This window comes from Rhamphochromis longiceps, linkage group LG2 (genome assembly GCF_057381845.1).
Source record: "Rhamphochromis longiceps isolate RC_006_pf linkage group LG2, R_longiceps_female_GT1.1, whole genome shotgun sequence".
NCBI classification, from domain to species: domain Eukaryota; kingdom Metazoa; phylum Chordata; class Actinopteri; order Cichliformes; family Cichlidae; genus Rhamphochromis; species Rhamphochromis longiceps.
This window is the reverse complement of record NC_140558.1, coordinates 10,991,968-11,012,189: the sequence shown is the minus strand read 5'-3', so window position 1 is coordinate 11,012,189 and position 20,222 is coordinate 10,991,968. Positions and strand designations below refer to the sequence as shown.

Genomic DNA, 20,222 nt, shown 5'->3' with positions numbered 1-20,222 from the left:
ACTGTCCGCAGCATCTGCCTGACACTGGCATCCTCACGACGCTTTGCTTTGTAATGTTTTTGACTGGTCAAACATGCGTTTGTCACCATCTTGCTCAGGATTTAGAACTGTAATATTCAATTTAACATTATAACTGTCACAGATACTGTCCACATGGGGTGAGCATGTTGTTTATTCCTATTTTAATGTGCAGCATTTGAAAACACCCGACTCAGAAAACCTGGTAAAAATTCAGTGAGTTATGATGATTTTGGATCTGGATAAAGATAATTATGGATCGACCTTCTACCTCAGTCCACCTCAGCTGTATTTTTATGTATTTATGTTGGTTTGGAAAGACTGAGCTTGGGTTTGATTTTCTTGAAATTAATTTATGTGTCAGGTCTTTTGATATAAATCTCCATGGAAGTCCTTATTTCTAGGTGTTTTTTCTTTGTGTTAATTGTTTTTAATAATATAAATTTACTTTCAGGTTTTCCGTGCTCTTTGAGCTGCGAGGGCCGTGGGAATTTATCACATTAAATCACACATGGATTATTCTCAGCAGCTGTTTCAGTCCTGATCAACCATCAGTCGAAGCAAATTAACGGCGGCTCTGGTTAGGAAGGAGAGTTTACTTTTTGGGCACTGAAGGTCTGAACTTTCAGCACAAATACACGATTAGTAGGTAGCAGCTTCAGGATTTAATTACAGAGCGTGTTAACGTGACGAAACCTCTGATCTCGCGATTTCAGGTTCTGTTACATCGGCTTATCTGTCAGCGCTGGAAACAGTTCTGAGGATAAATCCTGACTCTGGTTCCAGGCGAATAACGCCGGTGTTCCACGTGCCGCCGACAGCTGATTGGATCCAGGAAGAATTCATTGATTAGACCTGACAGAATAATTAGAAGGCAGATCAGATGCAGGCTGATGCCTCAATTAATCTGCTGGATTTAATTCATGAGTCAGATGGAAACTTCACATCCTGTCAGAGGCAGCGAACCTCACTGCTTCCATCATCGCCTCAGTCGTGAAGCTTAGAAGGTGTGGAAATGTCCGGCCTCCATTGTCTGGCCACTCAATCCCTGAAATGTGCTCTCTGGCAACTTTTGTTCTTATATATGTGTGAATATGTATGAATCAGTATTAATTACACTGGTCTGCAAAAACCAAAGCTAAATATTTATTGTTTATTGCTGGAAACTTCAGACTGGCTCTTTATCGGTTTACACAGATATGACTTAAGCTTCCACGTCATGGTTTTGAGCTACAGATCATTGATGTTTACACTGACTGGAATTTTAACTTTTCCTGCCAAAATAATTTAAAATGTTTGCTCTGAAAAGAAATCAGGAGAGACTTAAAGCAAATCTCTGTAAATTCAGACAAAAATAAAACGAGGTCAGCGTGGCCGAAAGCGTTGCTCACATCCGTGTCTCTTTTCAAAACCCAACAGTAGCCACTCTTCAAGCTCAGATTCAGTTTTCCCTGATATCAGTTTTCCATCACTTTTATATCTTGATAAAGTCTTTCTCCACAATGTCATCGCACGATGACACGGCACGATGTCATCGCTCTTCGCTGACATCATCCCGATCTGGTGGGAAAAAGTTGAGATGAGACTGCAAAAAATATGCAGTGATATTCTGGCATTCATGTTCTCAGCAAGCTCAGCAGGACAACCGGCACGAGCGTTTCCCGTTACCGCGGACTCAGCTGGATTCAGCTGTCGTGTCCTGGGTCGTATTTGTGAGCTTTGCATCTTTCTGGCCTGTTCTTTAGTGTATTTAGTCTGTTCCTAGTTCCTGGTTGCTTTAGAGCAGGGGTCCCCAATCCCAGTCCACGAGGGCTGGTGTCCTGCAGGTTTTAGATGTGTCCTTGATCCATCACAGCTGATTTAAATGGATAAATTACCTTCTCAACATGTCTTGAAGTTTTCCAGAGGCCTGGTAATGACTAATCATGTGATTCAGGTGTGTTGACCCAGGGTGAGATCTAAAACCTGCAGGGACACCGGCCCCGGGGACCAGAGTGTCAGACTTGTTTTACTTTGTGGGCCACATGCTGCCCACTTTGAGCTTAAATGGGCCAGATGAGTCAAAGTCGTTCTCTCAATCTAAAAACGTTTAATTACACATTTAATCCCTGAGGTAACTAGTCAACTGTAGCAGAAATCTGTTACTTCTTTACTTTGGTGGTGTCTGAATGGCGATGGAAATGCCAGTATAGTATGAGACGCTGTAAAAATCTAATCCCTCCTTCACTTTTTCCACAGTTGTCCAGTCGGCCGAATTAAGACTCTTTGATGGGCTGATTCTGGCCACCGAGCCGACTGTTTGACACTCAGTGCTTCATCCTACTGTGTCATTCCTCCAGTATTAAGTCCATTCATGTGTTTTCCCAATTTGGTTATCATTCTTCCTGCTTTATTTTGAAAGTCAGTTGTTCCTTGTACTCTGCTTTCACTTGTCCTCCCCTGTGTCTTTTTCTTTGATTTAGTTCAGCTGAGTTTTGTTCTCTCAGCTGTTTCCACTTCCTCTTGCTTATGTTTATATAGTCGCCGTCTCCTCTTGTCCGTCATCAGAGCGTCTGTTCTTCATGCCCCAGAGTTTTCCAGCCAGCTGTTTTGATCATGGTGATGTCACATGCTGCTGTGCTGAACTGCAGAACCGTCGCTGTGCTTTCCTCCATTTAAAAAGCTGAGAAAAGTTTAACTTTTAAAATGCAAGCGCTGTTCAAATCAAACTCAAATCACGATATTCTCATCCTCTCAGGGGTGGATGTCCTGAGAGAATGAGCTAGTTCTTGTTCTTGGGTACAGGAATAAAATTTAGCAGTCAGCTAGTCTGGATCACGCTAATGGCTAATTAAACCTAAATATGATGACGTGTAAGCAAAGACACCCCCGCAACATCAGGCCTGTAACACCTACGTGTGAATCTGGCCTGAGAGAGAAGCGAAAGAGGATTTTGCAACTGAAGCAAACCTGGCTGACGACAGAGAAACAGAAGGCACGGCTTTTTATTTAGAGTGACACGGCTTATGGAAAAAAACGGAGGTTTGGGCAGCGAGGTGGTGAATGCATTTCCCTCGAGACTATGACTCAAAACAAAGAAAAGGACTGGCATCAGAGCTGAAACAGAAAAATGGCAAAAGAAAAAGAAGGACGAAGGCGGAGGACGAGGAGAGCCCGGCATGTCAGCCCAGGATGAGAAACTACGATTATTGAAAATAAAAAGCATCCATCAGTGCTAATTACAACTTATAAGTTTAAAATATTAAAGAAACGAGAGTAAGTGGAAGGCTGAGAGCCTTTTTAAAGATGTAATGCATTTGCATTTATGGTTTTTTTCTAATCTTACTGACCACTCAAAGCACTTTAGCCTACAATCACATTTTAACCATAGACTCATGCAGCACTTTGTTCTACATCACTGATTAACGCAGCACTCATGTCTGTCGACTGTTTATGGGGACAGGCAGACCTGAACTAGCCTGCGATGTCTCAGCGCTCCAATGTACAGACATCATGTCACAAACGGAAAACTGACTAAAACAAGAAGCACATTAACCAGTGAAAGCAGAGGATTAGACACTACTTCATCAGTGCTCGATTGCTGATTTTTATGCTACTTATAAATCTTTATGAACAGTTCCTTTGATAATGTCTCTGACTGGAGTAGGCAGCACAGAGCAACCTCCACCAACCACTCCCCAATCGGTTGGAGAACAGACCTTTTTCCCTAGTAGGTAAGTGTCATTTATTTATACAGCACATGTAAAAGTCAAAGTGCTTTGCGATAAAAATAAAAACCTTGGGGGTCATGAAAAATTTATGTATTTACATAAAGTAACGCAACGATAACCTGATCCAGATAACAGCCAGGGTACATCGCTCTAGTGGTTCCCCTGTGTCTGCCAACCAGTCACTGAGCCTGTGTGACTGAAGCCTGGCAGAGCGAGAGGATCACCACCCATCAGCTCTGACTGAGGTCGTACGTTTTATCAAGCCAGCTAACTCACAGAAAGCTTGGCTGTCGAAGGCGTTTGGCAGCGACACACTTTGTGCGCTGTGCTGACCGTGCGTTTGTAACTGCACGCTGTGTTTCAGGTGTTTGTTCACCTGTTTGCTGTCCCTTCAGAAGCTAAAGGAGACAACACCGGGAAGTTCTCAGAGATGACCATTGAATGAACAACAGACCCTCCTCTCTGCTCCTCTGCCATCTGGGGAGGGGGGGGTGTCTCCTCCACCCTTGATGGAGCCGAGCGCTGTGACTCACCGATGAAGCCGAGCTGAGAGAACTCCAGGATCATCCAGTCCTCCGACGGCTGCTGCAGCGCAAAGTTCTTCATGGTGGTGAAGAAGTTTGGGCGAGCGACTATATCGTCCTCTAACTGCAACAGAGAGAGAGAGATAGAGAGAAAGACACAGTTTAGTTTCCTCCTTTAACTGTTTGTGTGTGTGTGCCCGCCCTCCAAAACAAAAAACAAAAGCCTGCTTAACGTTAACACGCACGAAATGCCAAAATGAAAAACCGCCTCAATGAACTCCTCAGATGAAGATCAAAATAAATGTGCTGAATGTGAAGAAGCAAGAGGGGAACAGAGGGAGAGGTGAGGTGGAAGCAAGAGGCAGATCATTTAAAACCCTCCAATCAGACATTTTCACAAGAAGTCTGGATCTTGCTTTTTTATTACTTATAACACAGATAAACATCCATAAACCTGTTCAGGACATCACGGAGCACAGAGCCAGAGGAACTCTCTGGAGGTTTGTAGCATTAAAAGTCAGTCACAGTTCAAAGATGCAAACATAAACCGGTAAAAGACAAACGGTGGCTCCAAAAACCATCAGACTGTGAGAAAAATGTCAATAAAAACTCAAGAGTTTTTATTGTTATTAAGAAATCGATGCACATGCAAACTTTAACAGGGTTTCCGCCTCTCGCCTCGTCTCAGCGACGGAATCAGTAAGACTTCAGCAGAGAAGCCAGACTCAACATTTCTGCTCCTGATCTCAAACCAGCAGAAGACGCTCCACAAACGCCAGCCTCCTGACACACGTCTTCCCGTTTCGTCCCCGGGGGAGTCGACAGAGTAATTACCTCCTCCACCCCCTCGCCTCACCGCTGCTCCGTGCAGACAGCGAAAACTCTGCAAAGTTCAGAGAGAATTTAAGTGTCAAAACAGCGTGTCGGCTCCGTGTTCCTGTCAGAAAGCTTCGTGTGGGAGCAGCCGAAGCTCCGCCGCCCCCGGCTGAGATGATGTCGGCGAGACTGCTCCATCACAGGAAAGTAGCCAGAAAAATAACCGGGCTCAGCTCCGGCAGGCAGACCAGCGTTCAAGTCTGCGGCTCACAACAGCCCAGCGCACAGAGAGCCACATCCATCTGTAGAGCTTCCTGCTCGCCATTCTGTCCGAAAATGCTGGAAAATGCAGATTTTATTTGCTTGTCACAAACACCTCCCGCCGGCCTCGACCTCTGACATCACCTGTCTTCAGGTATTCTGCTGCGTCTTTGAGAAAAATGTCATCTTTCATCATTTCAGTGGAATTTATTCGTCTTTGTGATGGTTTCACATCTATTGGTCGTCACTTTCTGTATTTTCGTTCAGTTGCTCTTTGGTTGACATTCGAACGCCGAAGTAGGCTGGTTTTATAATTCAGCCACATTCAGGAACAATCAGGCTTTGAATAAACAACATTTCAACAGCATTTCACAGACGTCACCTTTAAGCAGTAAAAAGTGTGCATTTTTCTTTAGTTTTTACACCGATTATTTTAAACTAACACTCAAAACACTCAATAAATTCACCACGATCACAAGCAAGCCTCGTCAGGTGAGGATGAGGAGGGCAGGAAGTGAGAAGTGACCAAGAGAATATGATCCACATTCAAAATAAAAGCCCTGAGAGCCGAAAAGTCAAACAGAGCTTCTGAAAGTGTGATCTGATGCTCTGAAAAGAACAAAAGATCAAAACAGAAGAAGCCGTGAAGAAGAAGAACAGAAGCCAGAAAGAGGAAAAATAAGTAAAGAGGAGAAGGAAGAAGAAGAAGAATCCAGGGAGGAACCATTATGAATAAGAAATGAAAGAGAAGAACAAAAAGAAGGGAGAAGAAGAAGGACAAGGAGATTAAAGGGCCGGGAAATGTAGGATAGTTTGGTGTGCTTTTAAACGCTGCACTTCTCCTCTGCTGCTCCGCATCAGCAGCTTTATCATCAACGAGCTCAGATAATTAAAGGTTAGCGAGCGTAACGAAGCGGACGGCAGAGCCAAAGACATGAAGCCTGCGCTTTTAGGTTTCATTTTATTTTTATTAGCATGAGAGAAAATATCAGAAGCAGGACGTGACACGGGACGCTTTTAATTCATGAGCTGGTGAGACGCACCTGAATGCAACACCGGCTTCAGTGTGAAGCCGGTCGGGTCAGGCTGTTTAATTTCATATATGTTTATGAGGTGTTTTTAAGACCTCTGGAGGACGCCGGGTTGTCTGCAGGTCGCGAGGAAGCAGGTGAGCTAAAGATCACTTCCTCTCATTTCCTGTTTATTCAGATAAACGCCTTTCTGTCCCACATGTCGAGGAGGAGGACGAGGGACGAGTCCTTCTTCTTTTCATCTTTAAAGGGAACAAAGGCTCTGTGACAGCGCCACAGTGACGCGTCCATTAGTCTACCCACAATGCAACAGTTTCATCATCATCTTCAGACACCAGCAGGATTACATCACAGAGACCTTTTATCTTAAAACTTCATCGCATTCAGAGCGCGACTCGTTTTGTTTCTGTGGAGAGACGACTGTTTGCTGAGAGCTCACGTGAGGTCACGTTAACGTTCCCAAGGGGCTGCACGAGGGGCCGCACGAGGAGCTGAGACTGATGCGAAGGGCCGCACCAAGAACCTTAACTCAGTTCTGCTCATTATTAATCTTATCTTCTTACAGGCTTATTGCCGTGACCCTCTATAACAGTCCCATCTCCTCATGTGACCCCTCGGGAAATTAACCGTCCACACCCGATTTACTCCGAGACTCGAAAAACAACCAAAACGTGACGTCCGTCAAACGCCTACAAAGAGACACAGCCTGACCAAAATCTGACCTGAATCAGAAACATCAAACAGAAAGTAACCACAATGTGTTTCAAAAGGGTACGAAGGAACACAAATGACCAAGATGAGGCACAAAACAATCCCACAGCGATACAACTGGACTAAAAAATGAGACCTGAAATGACCCAAATACACAAAAACAAACAAAATGTGACAAAAAAAAGGACAAAGACGATAAACCTGAGGAACACGTGTCCAAAAATCACCACCAAGTGAAACGACAGCCTGACCCAAATGTGACCAGACGACGAAAAATGAACTAAAACAGACAAAAAGATGCAACCTGAAATGACCACAGACTCTTCTTCCAGCTGCTCCCTTTAGGGGGGGGGGGGGGCCATAGCGGGTCATCTGCATCTCCTCCCATCCCAGCATCCCCCTCTGCATGTCCTCCTTCACTGCATCCATGAATCTCCTCTGAGCTTTTCCTCTTTTTCTCCTTTCTCCAGTTGACCCATCCTCCCTCCTCTGCACATGTGCAAACAATCTCAACCTCTCTGACTCTGAGCTGTCCCTGTGATGGACACGTTTCTGTTCCCCTCCACGATGCTCACTCCCTGTGAAAATGTGACCTCGGCCTCCGTCTCCAAACCAGACATCACAGCCACAGACGCCAAATCAACCAAAATCTAACGAAAAATTAAACCTAAAGACCAAAATACGGAGTAAAGAGTGAAAATATGCAAAATGATTAGAGTTGTGAAAAAGCAAAAAGGAGATCAAAGTCCTCCCAGGAGCTCTGCAAACACACGAGGACGTGTCATCTGAATTTACACTTACATGATCCTGATCATTTCTGAGCACGCCCCCTTCTCCTTAATCCTGCTTTTCCAAAAGCAGACTAGTTTTAAAGGAAAGATCCAGCAGTGAGCATAATTTTTATTCACCACACAGCAACGAATCATTTACCAGAAAATCCACCGATAAACACGCAGCGTTCACTCTGACGTGAAGCGGAATGAACAATTTATCTCAACTGTCAGCTTCATTCATTTATCTTTGGCCCCACCCCCAGGATTTTGGCACAAACACATGAAACGACCGAAATGCTTAAAAATAACCACAGACAGAGAGAAAGACCAGCGGCTGCTCGCCGAGCTTCTTCTTCTTCTGTTTCTCTTTACCTGGACGTAGTAGGTTCCTTTAGACTGAGCGTACATCATCAAGAAGCAGTAGTCCAGGTTCTGCTTCGTCCTCCACCTGAAGAAGAGGGGGAGGAGTTAATGTGTTAATGCAAGTATACCTGCACCTCTTCTTCTGAGACACACACACACAGTTACTGCACATGCACACACGCCATTGTGACATCATCCATTGGTTAATGGGTTGCTATGGAGCTGTTGCTATGCTGGTGTTTTAAAGTTGGATGTTACGGTCGAAACGAGTGTAAGCGACTTGTAGCTCCGCCCTAAATCACACTCTGCTGTTTCATCCTTTCTCCCCTAAAATCAGCGACTGAGACCAAAAGGAAGACTGACCAGAGGAGTCGCCCCCTGCTGGACATTAGAAAGACTGCACATCCCCTGTCCACATGTACCACGCCTCCCCTCAGAGAGTAAAGCAGGACATCTCCATCGCTGAGCAGAGGTGGAGGGTTACACACACAGATCAGTCTGTTTCTGTTTGAGACTGCTCACAGCCTTGTGGATGTTCTCGAGTAACCACATGTTTTTCAAGTGTATTCTTTGGGCTCTTCTACGGATACAAGCGCCATTTACTTTCACTGTAGTTAAGGAAAGTCAGTTTGGCAAAGCTAAGCAAGTCAAACACGACTGTGTTGGATAAACAACGCTGCAGCCCAGAGGCAAAATATGTAGATGTGATTTTGGAGTGAACCTCTCCTTCTCAAGTACGTGTGGTCTTATAAGTGGCAAAGACAAGGCAGCGTGTATTTGTTTCTTCATGAAAGTCAATTATCCAACGAGAACCACAAAGGTCCACAAAACAACCACAAATGCACAAAAAAGCTACAAAATAGAGAAAAATAAGACAAAGAGGCAAAAACAATGAAAGAATGAAAATAAATGAATGAATGACCAGAGGGGGGGAACTGTTCCCTTAATCGTGGAGCTGATCTCATCGTCTGTTCACCTGTAAAATGCCTGTTTGTGGAATAAAAAACACTGAATGTTTGTGTGTTTACGCTGCTCACACACACTAAACAGGTAACAACTGTCTCTGACACACACAGAGGAAGCACATCCAGCAGGATCAAGGTTGTAGCTCTGCAGGTTTCCATCGACGCCTTCGGCCCGCAAGGTGGGAAAGAGAGCGCGCCGCGAGTTTCAGGCGCTCGCAGAAACAGAACAAAGCAATCAGCGGTGAACTGAATCGGTGTGTTCACAGACGAGGTTTGCTAAACACACAGCTCGATATTTACAGAGCGAGCGCTCAGCTGTTTGAGGTGTCAGAGCTCAGAGGGTTCCTGCTGCTGCATGCGAGTTTACCGCCGTCTGTTTAATGCTCGATAAGTTCTCAGGAAAAAAGAGAAATCGATAATGAATTCTTTATTTTAACAGGGAAGTCACTAAAATCTGATTCATAACTTATACACTGGTAACGGTTTATAGGTTGACACTTCATCAGAACAGGGCGGAGTGATCAGTCTGCATCCACAGACCGTGTGACCATCACACAGATACAGACACCTGCTAATCAGAGCTCAGTGATGATGTCATTAAAAATGCTCCAACAGTAACAACTTACTAGTTACTGTTACGTCTCTCTAATCACCTTTTTCTGAGCCTCAAAGACATGTTAGAAATCAAACCAAAGGACTTGTTTTCTTCTTCTTCTAACTTCTCCCTTTAGGGGTCGCCACAGTAGATCATCCCAGCATGCTCCTCTGTCACGCCAACCCTTTGCATGTCCTGTTTCACCACATCCACAAATCTTCTCTGAGCTCTTCCTTCTGCCTCGCAGCTCCATCTTTAACACCATCCCTCCTCTGCACACATGCAAACTTCCATCCTGAGCTGTCCCTCCCAACAAAACTCTCCAGCTCGGCCTTCTGTCCTTTTGGCAGTGCCGCCGTCTCCAAACATGGATTACTATTCAGATTTGGATATTTTAACATGTTGTTTTCGTTCTTTCAGTGATATAGTTTGATGCTTGAGGGTAAAACAGAAGTGAGGTTTTATGTTAGTGCGTTTAACTTTTTTGTGTCATTAAACATATAAAAGCAGAAGGATGGTGCAAACAAACGAGGTCAGATTTGTCCAGAAGCATAAAAGCTCCTCATGTGTCCATCCACACTGACCAGTGGAGGTCTGCAGCTTTGTGCAGTGAGCAGGAGCACATGATCATAGTGCCAGAAAAACATCCCACACATCTCAGGGTCAAAATAAAAAAAAAAAAGCATTAAAAGATGCAATTTGTTGAAGGGGTTTGTGCAGCATGTGATAAACACATGAGGTGCCACTCCTTCAGTTAAGAAAACCCATCCACGCCTCCATTTTCTCTTTATTGCGCCATAAAAAAACGATCCACGCTCATCTCCTCACGCGGCACTTTAAAGGCTTATTTTTACTGTTGGGAGTCAATAGACTTTTTATAATCCCACCGAGGTCTAAGAAACAATCCCGGGAAAAAGAAGCTTTTATAGCAAAACAGTAAAGTTAACACAGAGGCTTTCTTGTCTTGCACTCCCTCGCGGCGATCGGCGAGGCGATTTAAGGCGACAGGGAGAGTCAGCTGGTTCTACACGCAAAGACTCGAGTGTTTCCAGATAAAACAGAAACGATTCTCTGGCAGCTTCTTTCACAAAAACAGCAGCAGCGTGACCAAAGAGGCATCACTGCACTTTCACAGTGCTTCCACGCTGCGTTCAGTCAAAAAGGCCAAACACACAGCTTCTGAGCAGAGACGTCATTCATGCTTAACATCCTTTAAAGGTCAAACCGTAGAAGCTCACGTCACTGAGATTATTCTAAAACAAACACGACAGACAAATTAAAAACTAAAAAAACAAACTTAATGACGCCTTATTGCAGCTATAATCACTTATGATCACATATTTACAGCTAAGCGTTAATCATGTTTACTCTTTACTATAAATTCTCCTGTGAGAATGTAACAATATTACAGCTCAGGTTATTATATTATTATTGTTATCAGTTTACACACTAGGGGCCAGCAGTCTCAGAGCTCCAACAAGCTTCAACAAGTTCTTATGTGAGTAAGAAAAACTGAAGTTTGTGCTGTGTTCTTGAATCAGCATCATGACCATGTCAACTCCTCTAAAGCAGGGATGGAGAACTCCAGGCCTCGAGGGCCAGAGTCCTGCAGGTTTTAGATGTGTCCTTGATCCAACACAGCTGATTTAAATGGCTAAATTACCTCAGCATGTCCTCAAGTTCTCCAGAGGCCTGGAAATGAACTACTCATTTGATTCAGGTGTGTTGACCCAGAGTGAGATCTAAAACCTGCAGGACACCGGCCCTCGAGGCCTGGAGTTCCCCACTGCTGCTCTAAAGGACTTCCTTAAACCTGACCTGTGGTCATGTTTATTTATGTATTTGAACTTTATTGGTAACTGCTGCATTTCAACACAAAGATCTGGACTTTCTCTTCCTTACACTTTCCAAACAGAAGTGTGCAGTCATGCACGATGCCAGACTCGTGCTGAGCAGCTGTGGTGTTCATGGTCAGAGTGATGTCACAACATCTGCTTGAATTGAAGGAGACGATACAGATACTCTGCCAGTCAGCCACGATAGCTCATGTAACATCGTCTCATATCTTGTTGAATTCAATTGTTTAAATCCACAAACACGAGCAGCACAGCTCAGCTGGTCAAAGCCTGATCACAAAGAAAATGGAGCTCATAGTTGAAACGATTGTCACTGATTTATAAGCGATTCCTTTTCCCACGCGGCACCGCTAATACCAACCTTAAGGTTCCCATAACTGCTGAATCCTTGTTAACTCTTCTTCACTTTTACTTGAGTAAAGAAGTTAAATCAGTGCTTTAACTTTAACTGGAGCATTTTTAACACATTTATTGCTGCTTCGACTTAAGTGATCATCGTGAGTGTTTTTGCCACCACTGCTGTGATTTTTGTTCCTTCTCGTTCTGCATCCTCGTTTATAATCGTGGATGTTTGAGAAGTTCAGAAGTAAAAACACAACTTCCAGGTAGGGATGGGTATCGAAAACCGGTTCTTGTTGAGAACCGGTTCCCACTGTTTCAATTCCTTGGAATCGTTTGCCACTTTTAAAAACGATTCCCTTATCGATTCCAGTCGCCCCGAATGACGTCATCACATTGAGTAGCGTCTTTTACCCAGTAGGAAACACGGCGCCTGAGCGGCACAAACGCTCAAAAGTTTGGTTACACTTTATGATAAAGGATGACAACAGGGCAACGTGCAATACTTGCAAAGTAGAGATTTCATCAGAGGGAGGAAACACTACGAACATGCAAAAGCATTTGCTCAAAAAACACGCGATTGCTTTCAACGAATGTCGTGTTTTTGATCCGCTCCGGACTAGCGACGCTCAACCCAGCAGCAGCGGTAACGTTTCCACGTCCTCTCCCGTTAATACTGCAGGTAACTAATCAATTAGCATTGCATATTATGTTAGCACGATTTACCTTATTACAAAACCTGCTATTACTGTGCGTTGCATTTAGATAACCATGATGAGAGAGACAGAGTCTGGCTGGCTCAGATGCTGGCAGTTCTCGCTGCAGTCTACCGGTAGCGTCTCCTTTCAGGCCAGGATAGACGAATGTCACCGAGCAGTGTCTAAGTTTGTGGTCAAAGGCTTGCACCCATTTGCCACAGCAGATGCCCCCGATTTCACTTTGGTAAGTGAATGTGTTTAATTGTAGGCAGGGACATTACTGGATATTCTTGTGTAATTGCTACAGAATAATTTATGTTAAACTTTGTTATTGCTACAGGAGAATATTTATTTTATTATTTTACATATACATTTTTTTTCCTGGGGACCCTGTGACACCCCATTGAAGAGCCGTAGGCTGTGGATCTCTTAAGATCTCACTGTTGGGTTTGTAAGGCCATGTTACTCCTAAATTTCTATCTTGTTCAAAGAGAAGATATAAAACACAGTTCTAAGCTAATCGACTTTAGTGTTCTCCTTTTTAAAAAAAAAAGAATCGATAAGAGAATCGATAAGGAATCGAATCGTTAAACAGAATCGAAAATGGAATCGGAATCGTTAAAATCTTATCAATACCCATCCCTACTTCCAGGTGTTCTTTTTTTCACGAAGCAAGAGAAACAACAGCATTTATCCGCTGCTTTCTATTAATAAAAGGTTTCTTATCGAATGCATGAATGATTGTCCTTCATTTGAATAACATAAGTGGACAAGACAATGCAGTTTTTGTTTCCTTCTTCATGAAAGTCAATCATCCCATGACAAGCACAAAGTGTCAGGAGTGGTGACGTGAAGAAGACCCGAATGCAGGACAATGAGGCAGCTGACATGAAGATAAACACATTTTTATGACCAAAGAAAAACACCCAACAACCAGGATACTGAATACAAGTCCACAAATACACACAAGGAGCTAAACTGGGGAACGAAACAAAGATGGACAAAACAGAAGGGAAGGAAAACTGAGAAAGACTGTGGAGACTAATGACAGTAAAATTAAAGAAAATTATATCATAGACTAGAAGTCATCTTAAGAACAACAATAACGTTACCAGAGTCACAACTTCAACTATTAAAACAGCAGAAAAATCCAAAAGGAAACTAAACGCCAACATTATAAACCCACAGTCCAAAACTCAAAAGATATACAAAGGGCGAAAAAACAAGTTTTAATAGCATCAAAAGCCCACAAAAAACTAAAGCAGTGATAAAGAGAAACAAAATCACTACAAAGACACACAGAAAGACCAAAAAATACACAAAATATCCACAAAAACAAACAACAACAAAGAACCATGAAAGAAGCACAGAAGACATGGAAACAACATAAAACAACCATGAAAGCACCACAAAAACAGACCCATCAGCTTCATACTGTACAAAGTATTTTCACTGTTGCATTGATTGGATGTAATCAGAGTTTTTCTGAATTAAAACAGGCCTCTTAACCTTAAAAGCTCCTGTGTGCGTCTAAATGGAACCATAAATATGATCAAATAAAGGTGCCTTTATTGTGAGCGCACAGGTGGAGTGTTCTGGGAGATGAACTGAATGAACAGCGGTTAGCTCGCGAAAGTGGCCGCCTGACTCGCGTCACCATCTTCCTCTCACACCGAGAGCATCGGGCCTTCGGCGGGAACCAAATTACGGCGGCTATATGCTCGCATGCAAACTGCGTTAAAAAGGAAGAGTCAGCGCAGACGTGTTCGTCTTTTGCTCGCTCAGACTCTGAAGTGTTTAAGGAGCAGACAAGTTCTGCATATTAAAGTCCATTTTCTCCGAATCATTAAGTTTTCAGACTGATGTAGTCCCTTCCTGACAGCCGTTCGTCTCACTTAAACTCTGAAGAGCGTGGACACAAATCCATCACAGCTGATGTATTAGCTTCTGTTTGCAGGAACGTTTCACTTTGCGAACTAATTGCTCCCATGATGCTTTAGGGTAGAGGCTGGGCTGATGTGGTAAATCTGTACACTTCTCTAGTGGTGCACAGGTGAACAAACTAATTTCAAACACCTAAAACCAAGAACTCAAACCACACAAAACAGGTTTTCGTAGCTAAAGCTAACAAAATGTAAACCTATCCTTGTGATTTGTAATATGTTAAGTTAAGTTTTTGGTACCTAAACTTAACCAGTGACTGAAAGAAAAAAATTAATTTGCAAAAAACAAAACTAGATGCAAAACATGAAGGCCCAAATCTGGATGCTAGCCATGCAGGAGGATGCCCAGAAAGGAAACAACAGGTGGCATGAAGACGACCAGTGGTGTAATATAACATAGTCTAACTTTACTAAAGCACAGTTTAAATGTACTTGTAGTATTTATTACTTTTCATTCTACTAGTATAAGTCACTGTCCTAATATAGATAAACCTTCCCAGCAGACGTTTAGTACCTAAAATCATCACCAGCTGACATATACATTACTGAAGCCGTAGTTCTGATTATAGATTATATGAATATGAATTTAACTTAAGAGTTTTGTAATATTTGTTTCACATATTTGGTCTTTAACTCGCGCCACCACCACAGAACTCTTATTTCATCTCGTCGTTACTGAATCTAAAAACCTGTTTTTGTGTTTGTGTGTTTGGATTTCAGGTGTTGTGACTCCATGTTTGATGAAAATGACAGCAGTCTATCTCTCTGAGCTCCAACAGCTGGCAAACTAAATCAACTCGTTCCTGTTGTTTGAAGAACAAGTGCATCACTCAGCCCAGGTCTCAGCTCTTCTCATCAGTTAAGACTTGCAGCCCAGGTTCTGTCTGACAGATTTTCCTTCTGCATCGCATCTCTGAAAGCGGATATTTTCTAGGAAAGAACTGAAGATGATGTCTGCAGACAGAACGAAATCACAAAATCAGAAGATCTCCTGGTCTCTCTCTGAGATGAGTCCCAAAAGGGAAGAAGAACGCTGTTTCTTCGTCTTCCTCTGCAGAGATGTTACAGTCAGCTACCCGTCGCCGCCGTTTTCACACCAACTCGCTCCAGAGCGTGTGTCACAGAGAAAACGACTCCACAAGCTTCAGATTTCAGTTTCTTCAGAGGCGGTGAATGAAAATAGCTCATCAGCACACAGACAGTGAAGAAGAGGATGAGGTGTTTCTTTTTTTCCTTCTCCCTTCCAATCATCTTTTCTACCTCCCTCCCTGTCCAGTGTTACCACAGGAACGGGGCCAAGGGGCGGAGCAGCAGTTCATTAAATAAAACGATGTCACTTCGAGCTGTGTGTGTGTTTCCTTTTAAGATGGCTCTCTCAAGGAGACAGGAAGGCGAGAGGACCAACTTAAGTGTGTGTGTGTGTTCAGTATGTGTGTGTGTGTCTGGTTAGGTTGCTCAGAGACTCATGAATTAGCCACGACAGGCTGACAGATGCCTGGGGAGATGTTAAACACATGCACACACAGACACACACACACACACACACACACACACACACACACACACACACACACACACACACACACACACTGACTGACATGCATGCATAAATACAAATGATTAGAGACACCCACCAGTACCAGCTTTCTCTCATTGCTGGAGCTCATAAATCACATACAAACGCACACCTGATTGGACTGTAAAGTTGACTATGTGGACTTGCACACCTATCTTTGTGGGGACCCTTGTGTGAGGACATTGCTGAGATCCGAGGACAGATTTTTTTAGAAGCAGGATCTCTACAGTCTTTGGTAGATGAGAATTCTCCAAACTGATTTCTATTCAGGATTTACTGAGTGTTGTATCCATTTATATAACATGCCTCTATTAATGAAATCCAGAAACAGCGTTATTTATATGACCTGATCCAGATGCTCTAAATATGTCTGGTTTTCAAGAGTCCACATCTACTTAAAGAAAGTTGTGGAACACGTGCACACACACACACTCGTTTTCATATCTTAGTGAGGACATCTATTTGAAACAATGCTTTCCCTAGTCGCTTACCCTAACCCTAACCATAAAAAATTAATGCCTAACCCTAACCCTTACCCTAAACCTAACCATAACCTATTTGAAACCCTGACACTAAAACCACATTCTGAGCCTCAAAAATGGCTTCAAACTCGTGTGGACGGGCATTTTGTTCCCTTAAGGGCTGTTGGTCCCCACAAGTATTGTAGCATGCCAATTTTCTGTCCTCACAAAGATGTCTAAACATGTACAAAGATATACACACACACACACACACACACACATGTTTGCTGACCTGACTCTCTCCTTTGGGTCTCCGAAGGACTCTCGGAGTCGGGAGAAGTCGGGGTAGAAGTGGACCGACGGAGAGATGACCTCCAACAGACCCGACTGAATCTCTGCTGGAAAACTGAGAAACAAACGATCAATGTTCACACCAAACCATGAGCTCCCTCTATGACAGGAGTAGGCAACTCCAGGCCTCAAGAGTCAGCGTCCTGCAAGTTTTACATGTGCCCTTGATCCAACACGGCTGATTGAAATTGCTAAACTACCTCCTCAACATGTCTTGGAGTTCTCCAGAGTCCTGGTAATGAACTAATCATTTGACCCAGGGTGATATCTAAAACCTGCAGGACACCAGCACTTGAGGCCTGGAGTTGCCCGCCCCTGCTCACAAGCTAAGGACAGAAGAATAAAACAAACATGCACATACATAAAGCTGTTCGGTGTTCACATTCACAACTCTACACAGAAACCAAGATTCCCTGAAGTCAGCTATGGGGCCAAGCCTGACACAAATAGGTTCGTATGGGATATAAATTCATGTTGCTCTGTGTTCACTAGGCCAAGCTAACATGACATGGTCAGCAGTTTGGAGGTGCTCCACAAATACAAAGTCAACACATTCCAATATGTTTGTTTGTTTGCAGTTTTTGACTTAATAATGCAGTCAAGCTTGTTGACACGACTGATTGTGGGCTGTGTGCGCTATAATTTACTGTCATGAGGCAACAACTCATTCACACACGACAAAGATTTATTTATACAAACTGTAACTTGTCCACTGTGAACAGTGACTTGATCCCACAATACAATAAGTTCACATATTTGAATTTCAATATATAAATATTCATGATGATATGTAGTGTTTCACTAATAAACACTAATCCAGAAGATTAATATTAATCAGCATATCAATCTGTTATATTTTATTTTCAGAAAATTAGGAAAGCGGCGTTTAAATCCAGCCTGATGTCGTCTTATACATGCAGGAATAGTTCCAGTCCCAGTCTACTTAACAGTGGTATTGTTATCTCAGCTGAAAATGTCCATAAAAGGGACGACACACACACACACTCATGTTGGCTGCAGTAGTAACAACATCCTGTCATGCAGGTTGACTTACAGGCGCTTCAGGTTGTCTGCTACACTGCTGGCGTACTGTTGGTCAGCCTGAAAACACAGAAAAGCAGTTTAAGTCTTGATGTGAAACTCACAGCTTCGAAGCATCAGATGACTCATCAAGAGTGATGAAGTCAAGAATTCATCCATATAAGCTGCACTACACGCTCAAGTTACTTTAAGGTAAAGACTTTATGAATTTAGAGAGAAACCCAAACAGAGAAGCACTTCTGGGGTAAGAAGGATCTGAGAGGAGCAGCCATCTGCCAGGACCGATTTGGGGTGAAGAGAAAAAGGAGAGAGAAAGGAACAAAATACACACTATTTATTGATGTGCATCAGTGGCATATAAACACTTGGATGGTGGAAGGAGGAAGTTAAAAGTGCTCATACATCATAGGCAGGCTCCAGCAGCCTGAGCTTATAGCAATTTAAATAAGATCCAGTCCTAACTGTAAACTGTTGTGAAAATCAAGGTTTGAGCCCTTAAATCCCAACTGGGAGGTGTGATAGCTGAAGGCTCTGCCTCCCATTCTACCTTCACAAACTCTAGAAACCACAAGTGAGCCTGCAGCCTGAGAGGGAAGTGCTCTTTCAAGACAATAAGAGAAACAGTGGGGCATGATTATTCAGGTTTTTGTACATGAAAAGAAATATTTTCCTTTAAGAAAGATTTCATATCCAAGTGCTGTTCATTCTCTTCACTGCCCTATAATAAGGGCATAAAAGCTCAGTTCCATGCACTGCTGCAAGTGTCTCTCTCTCCCAGTCATTAATGCAGAATGGGTCCAAACAGTAAAGGTTACCATTTAATGAAACCATGGAGAGTAAAAACACAGCATCACTTCGAAATAGTTAGTCAGTTATTTCATAATGAGGCGCACCATGAAATTAATTTAATAGCTTAATTGTTGATGTATTTGCATGTTTAAAGTGAGGTAATTTACACTAAAAGAGCTCAATTTAAAGAAGTAGACAGCAAACTGAGAAAACTATAAACAGCAGGAGTCATAATAAGTCTAGTGTTTGGTGTCTCTGCAGTTTCGTGTGATTTTGTAGTCTAGTTATCGCTCTGTGGTCTTCAGGCCTGTCTCTTCGTGGCTGTTTAACATCTGTTTACAGCAACTGCTCACATGTGTGAAGTAACTGTGCATCACTGTACAGCTGTTTTATGTTGTTTAGCATTTCTCTGCAGCCACTGTGTTAACAGGCGGCACCGAAACACTTTTCCTGTCTTGCAGAATCATGCTCATGCCCAAGTATCTCCGACAAGTTCTCACTTTTTCTTGTTGTGCACAATAACACACAAATGCACACACACTTAATTAATGAATGTTCACAAATACACACGGGAGGCTGAGGTCATCTCAATATTTTAGTTTTTTCCTAAAACACACACACACACACACACACACACACACACACACACACGCACGCACACACACACACACACTTGTTCAAGCTCAAACATCAACAAGTTAAGAAATCGGTAACATCAGAGCTCGGCCCAATCAGGGCACAGATGGACTCCCTGTGGGACCCAATCATCTGGCTCTGAAGGTCACAGCACGGTCACATGTATTTCCAGCGCGCTTTTCCGAGAGTTTGTGGTTTGTTTTGGCATCCTGGAGGTGCCAGCTGGGTGGAGCTTACCGCAGAGCTCAGTGTTAACGAGAAGCAGACGCCATTAGAGCCTCTCGCTGATGAAACAAACACTAAAAGTATGACACATATTTTTATAGGACCATATTTTATTAGAAAATGAAAGGGAAAACTTCTCCACTATAAGAGAGGCAGGAAGGGCTTGTTAAATCGATGTCACTGACATGGAGCCCACAAAGTCTGAAATAAAAACTGGGCTGATTAGAGAACAAGACTCAGGTGGACAGTCACAGGAAACCACGACAGAGAGCTGATCTTTAAAGGTGAACAGAAAACAACCACAGCATACTAATACTACAGGAATCTGAACAATTAGCAAGAAGTACGACACAAGGAAACTGTACTTATCACAAGAAACCCTAACCAAAGGATCCATAACTCATAAGAAAAGATTAATAATAAAGAAATCAAAACAGGAAATCCAAACTCAGCCTAACAACAATCCAAAAAAGAGGAGTAGAAACCAGGAATCCCAAAGTGACTCAAAACCCTGGGACCACAATCAAGAGACCATGACAT

At 43.0% G+C, this 20,222-nt stretch overlaps 1 protein-coding gene and 1 long non-coding RNA gene across 2 annotated transcripts in view; one reads left to right on the top strand and one right to left on the bottom strand.

Annotated features, from left to right (window-relative positions):
• Positions 1-20,222, bottom strand: part of mgat4b (alpha-1,3-mannosyl-glycoprotein 4-beta-N-acetylglucosaminyltransferase B) — a 125,146-nt gene that overhangs the window by 29,670 nt on the left and 75,254 nt on the right. Inside the window, exons 5-8 of the mRNA XM_085417645.1 lie at positions 18,046-18,092; positions 16,933-17,046; positions 8,217-8,292; positions 4,262-4,376 (exon numbers count right to left, since the gene is read on the bottom strand). Of these exons, the coding sequence (XP_085273771.1) occupies positions 4,262-4,376; positions 8,217-8,292; positions 16,933-17,046; positions 18,046-18,092 (352 nt within the window). The remainder of the gene's footprint in view (positions 1-4,261; positions 4,377-8,216; positions 8,293-16,932; positions 17,047-18,045; positions 18,093-20,222) is intronic.
• Positions 12,532-12,904, top strand: LOC146677012 (uncharacterized). The gene is made up of 2 exons (XR_014907318.1): positions 12,532-12,644; positions 12,728-12,904. It is a non-coding gene; the product is annotated as an uncharacterized LOC146677012 (long non-coding RNA).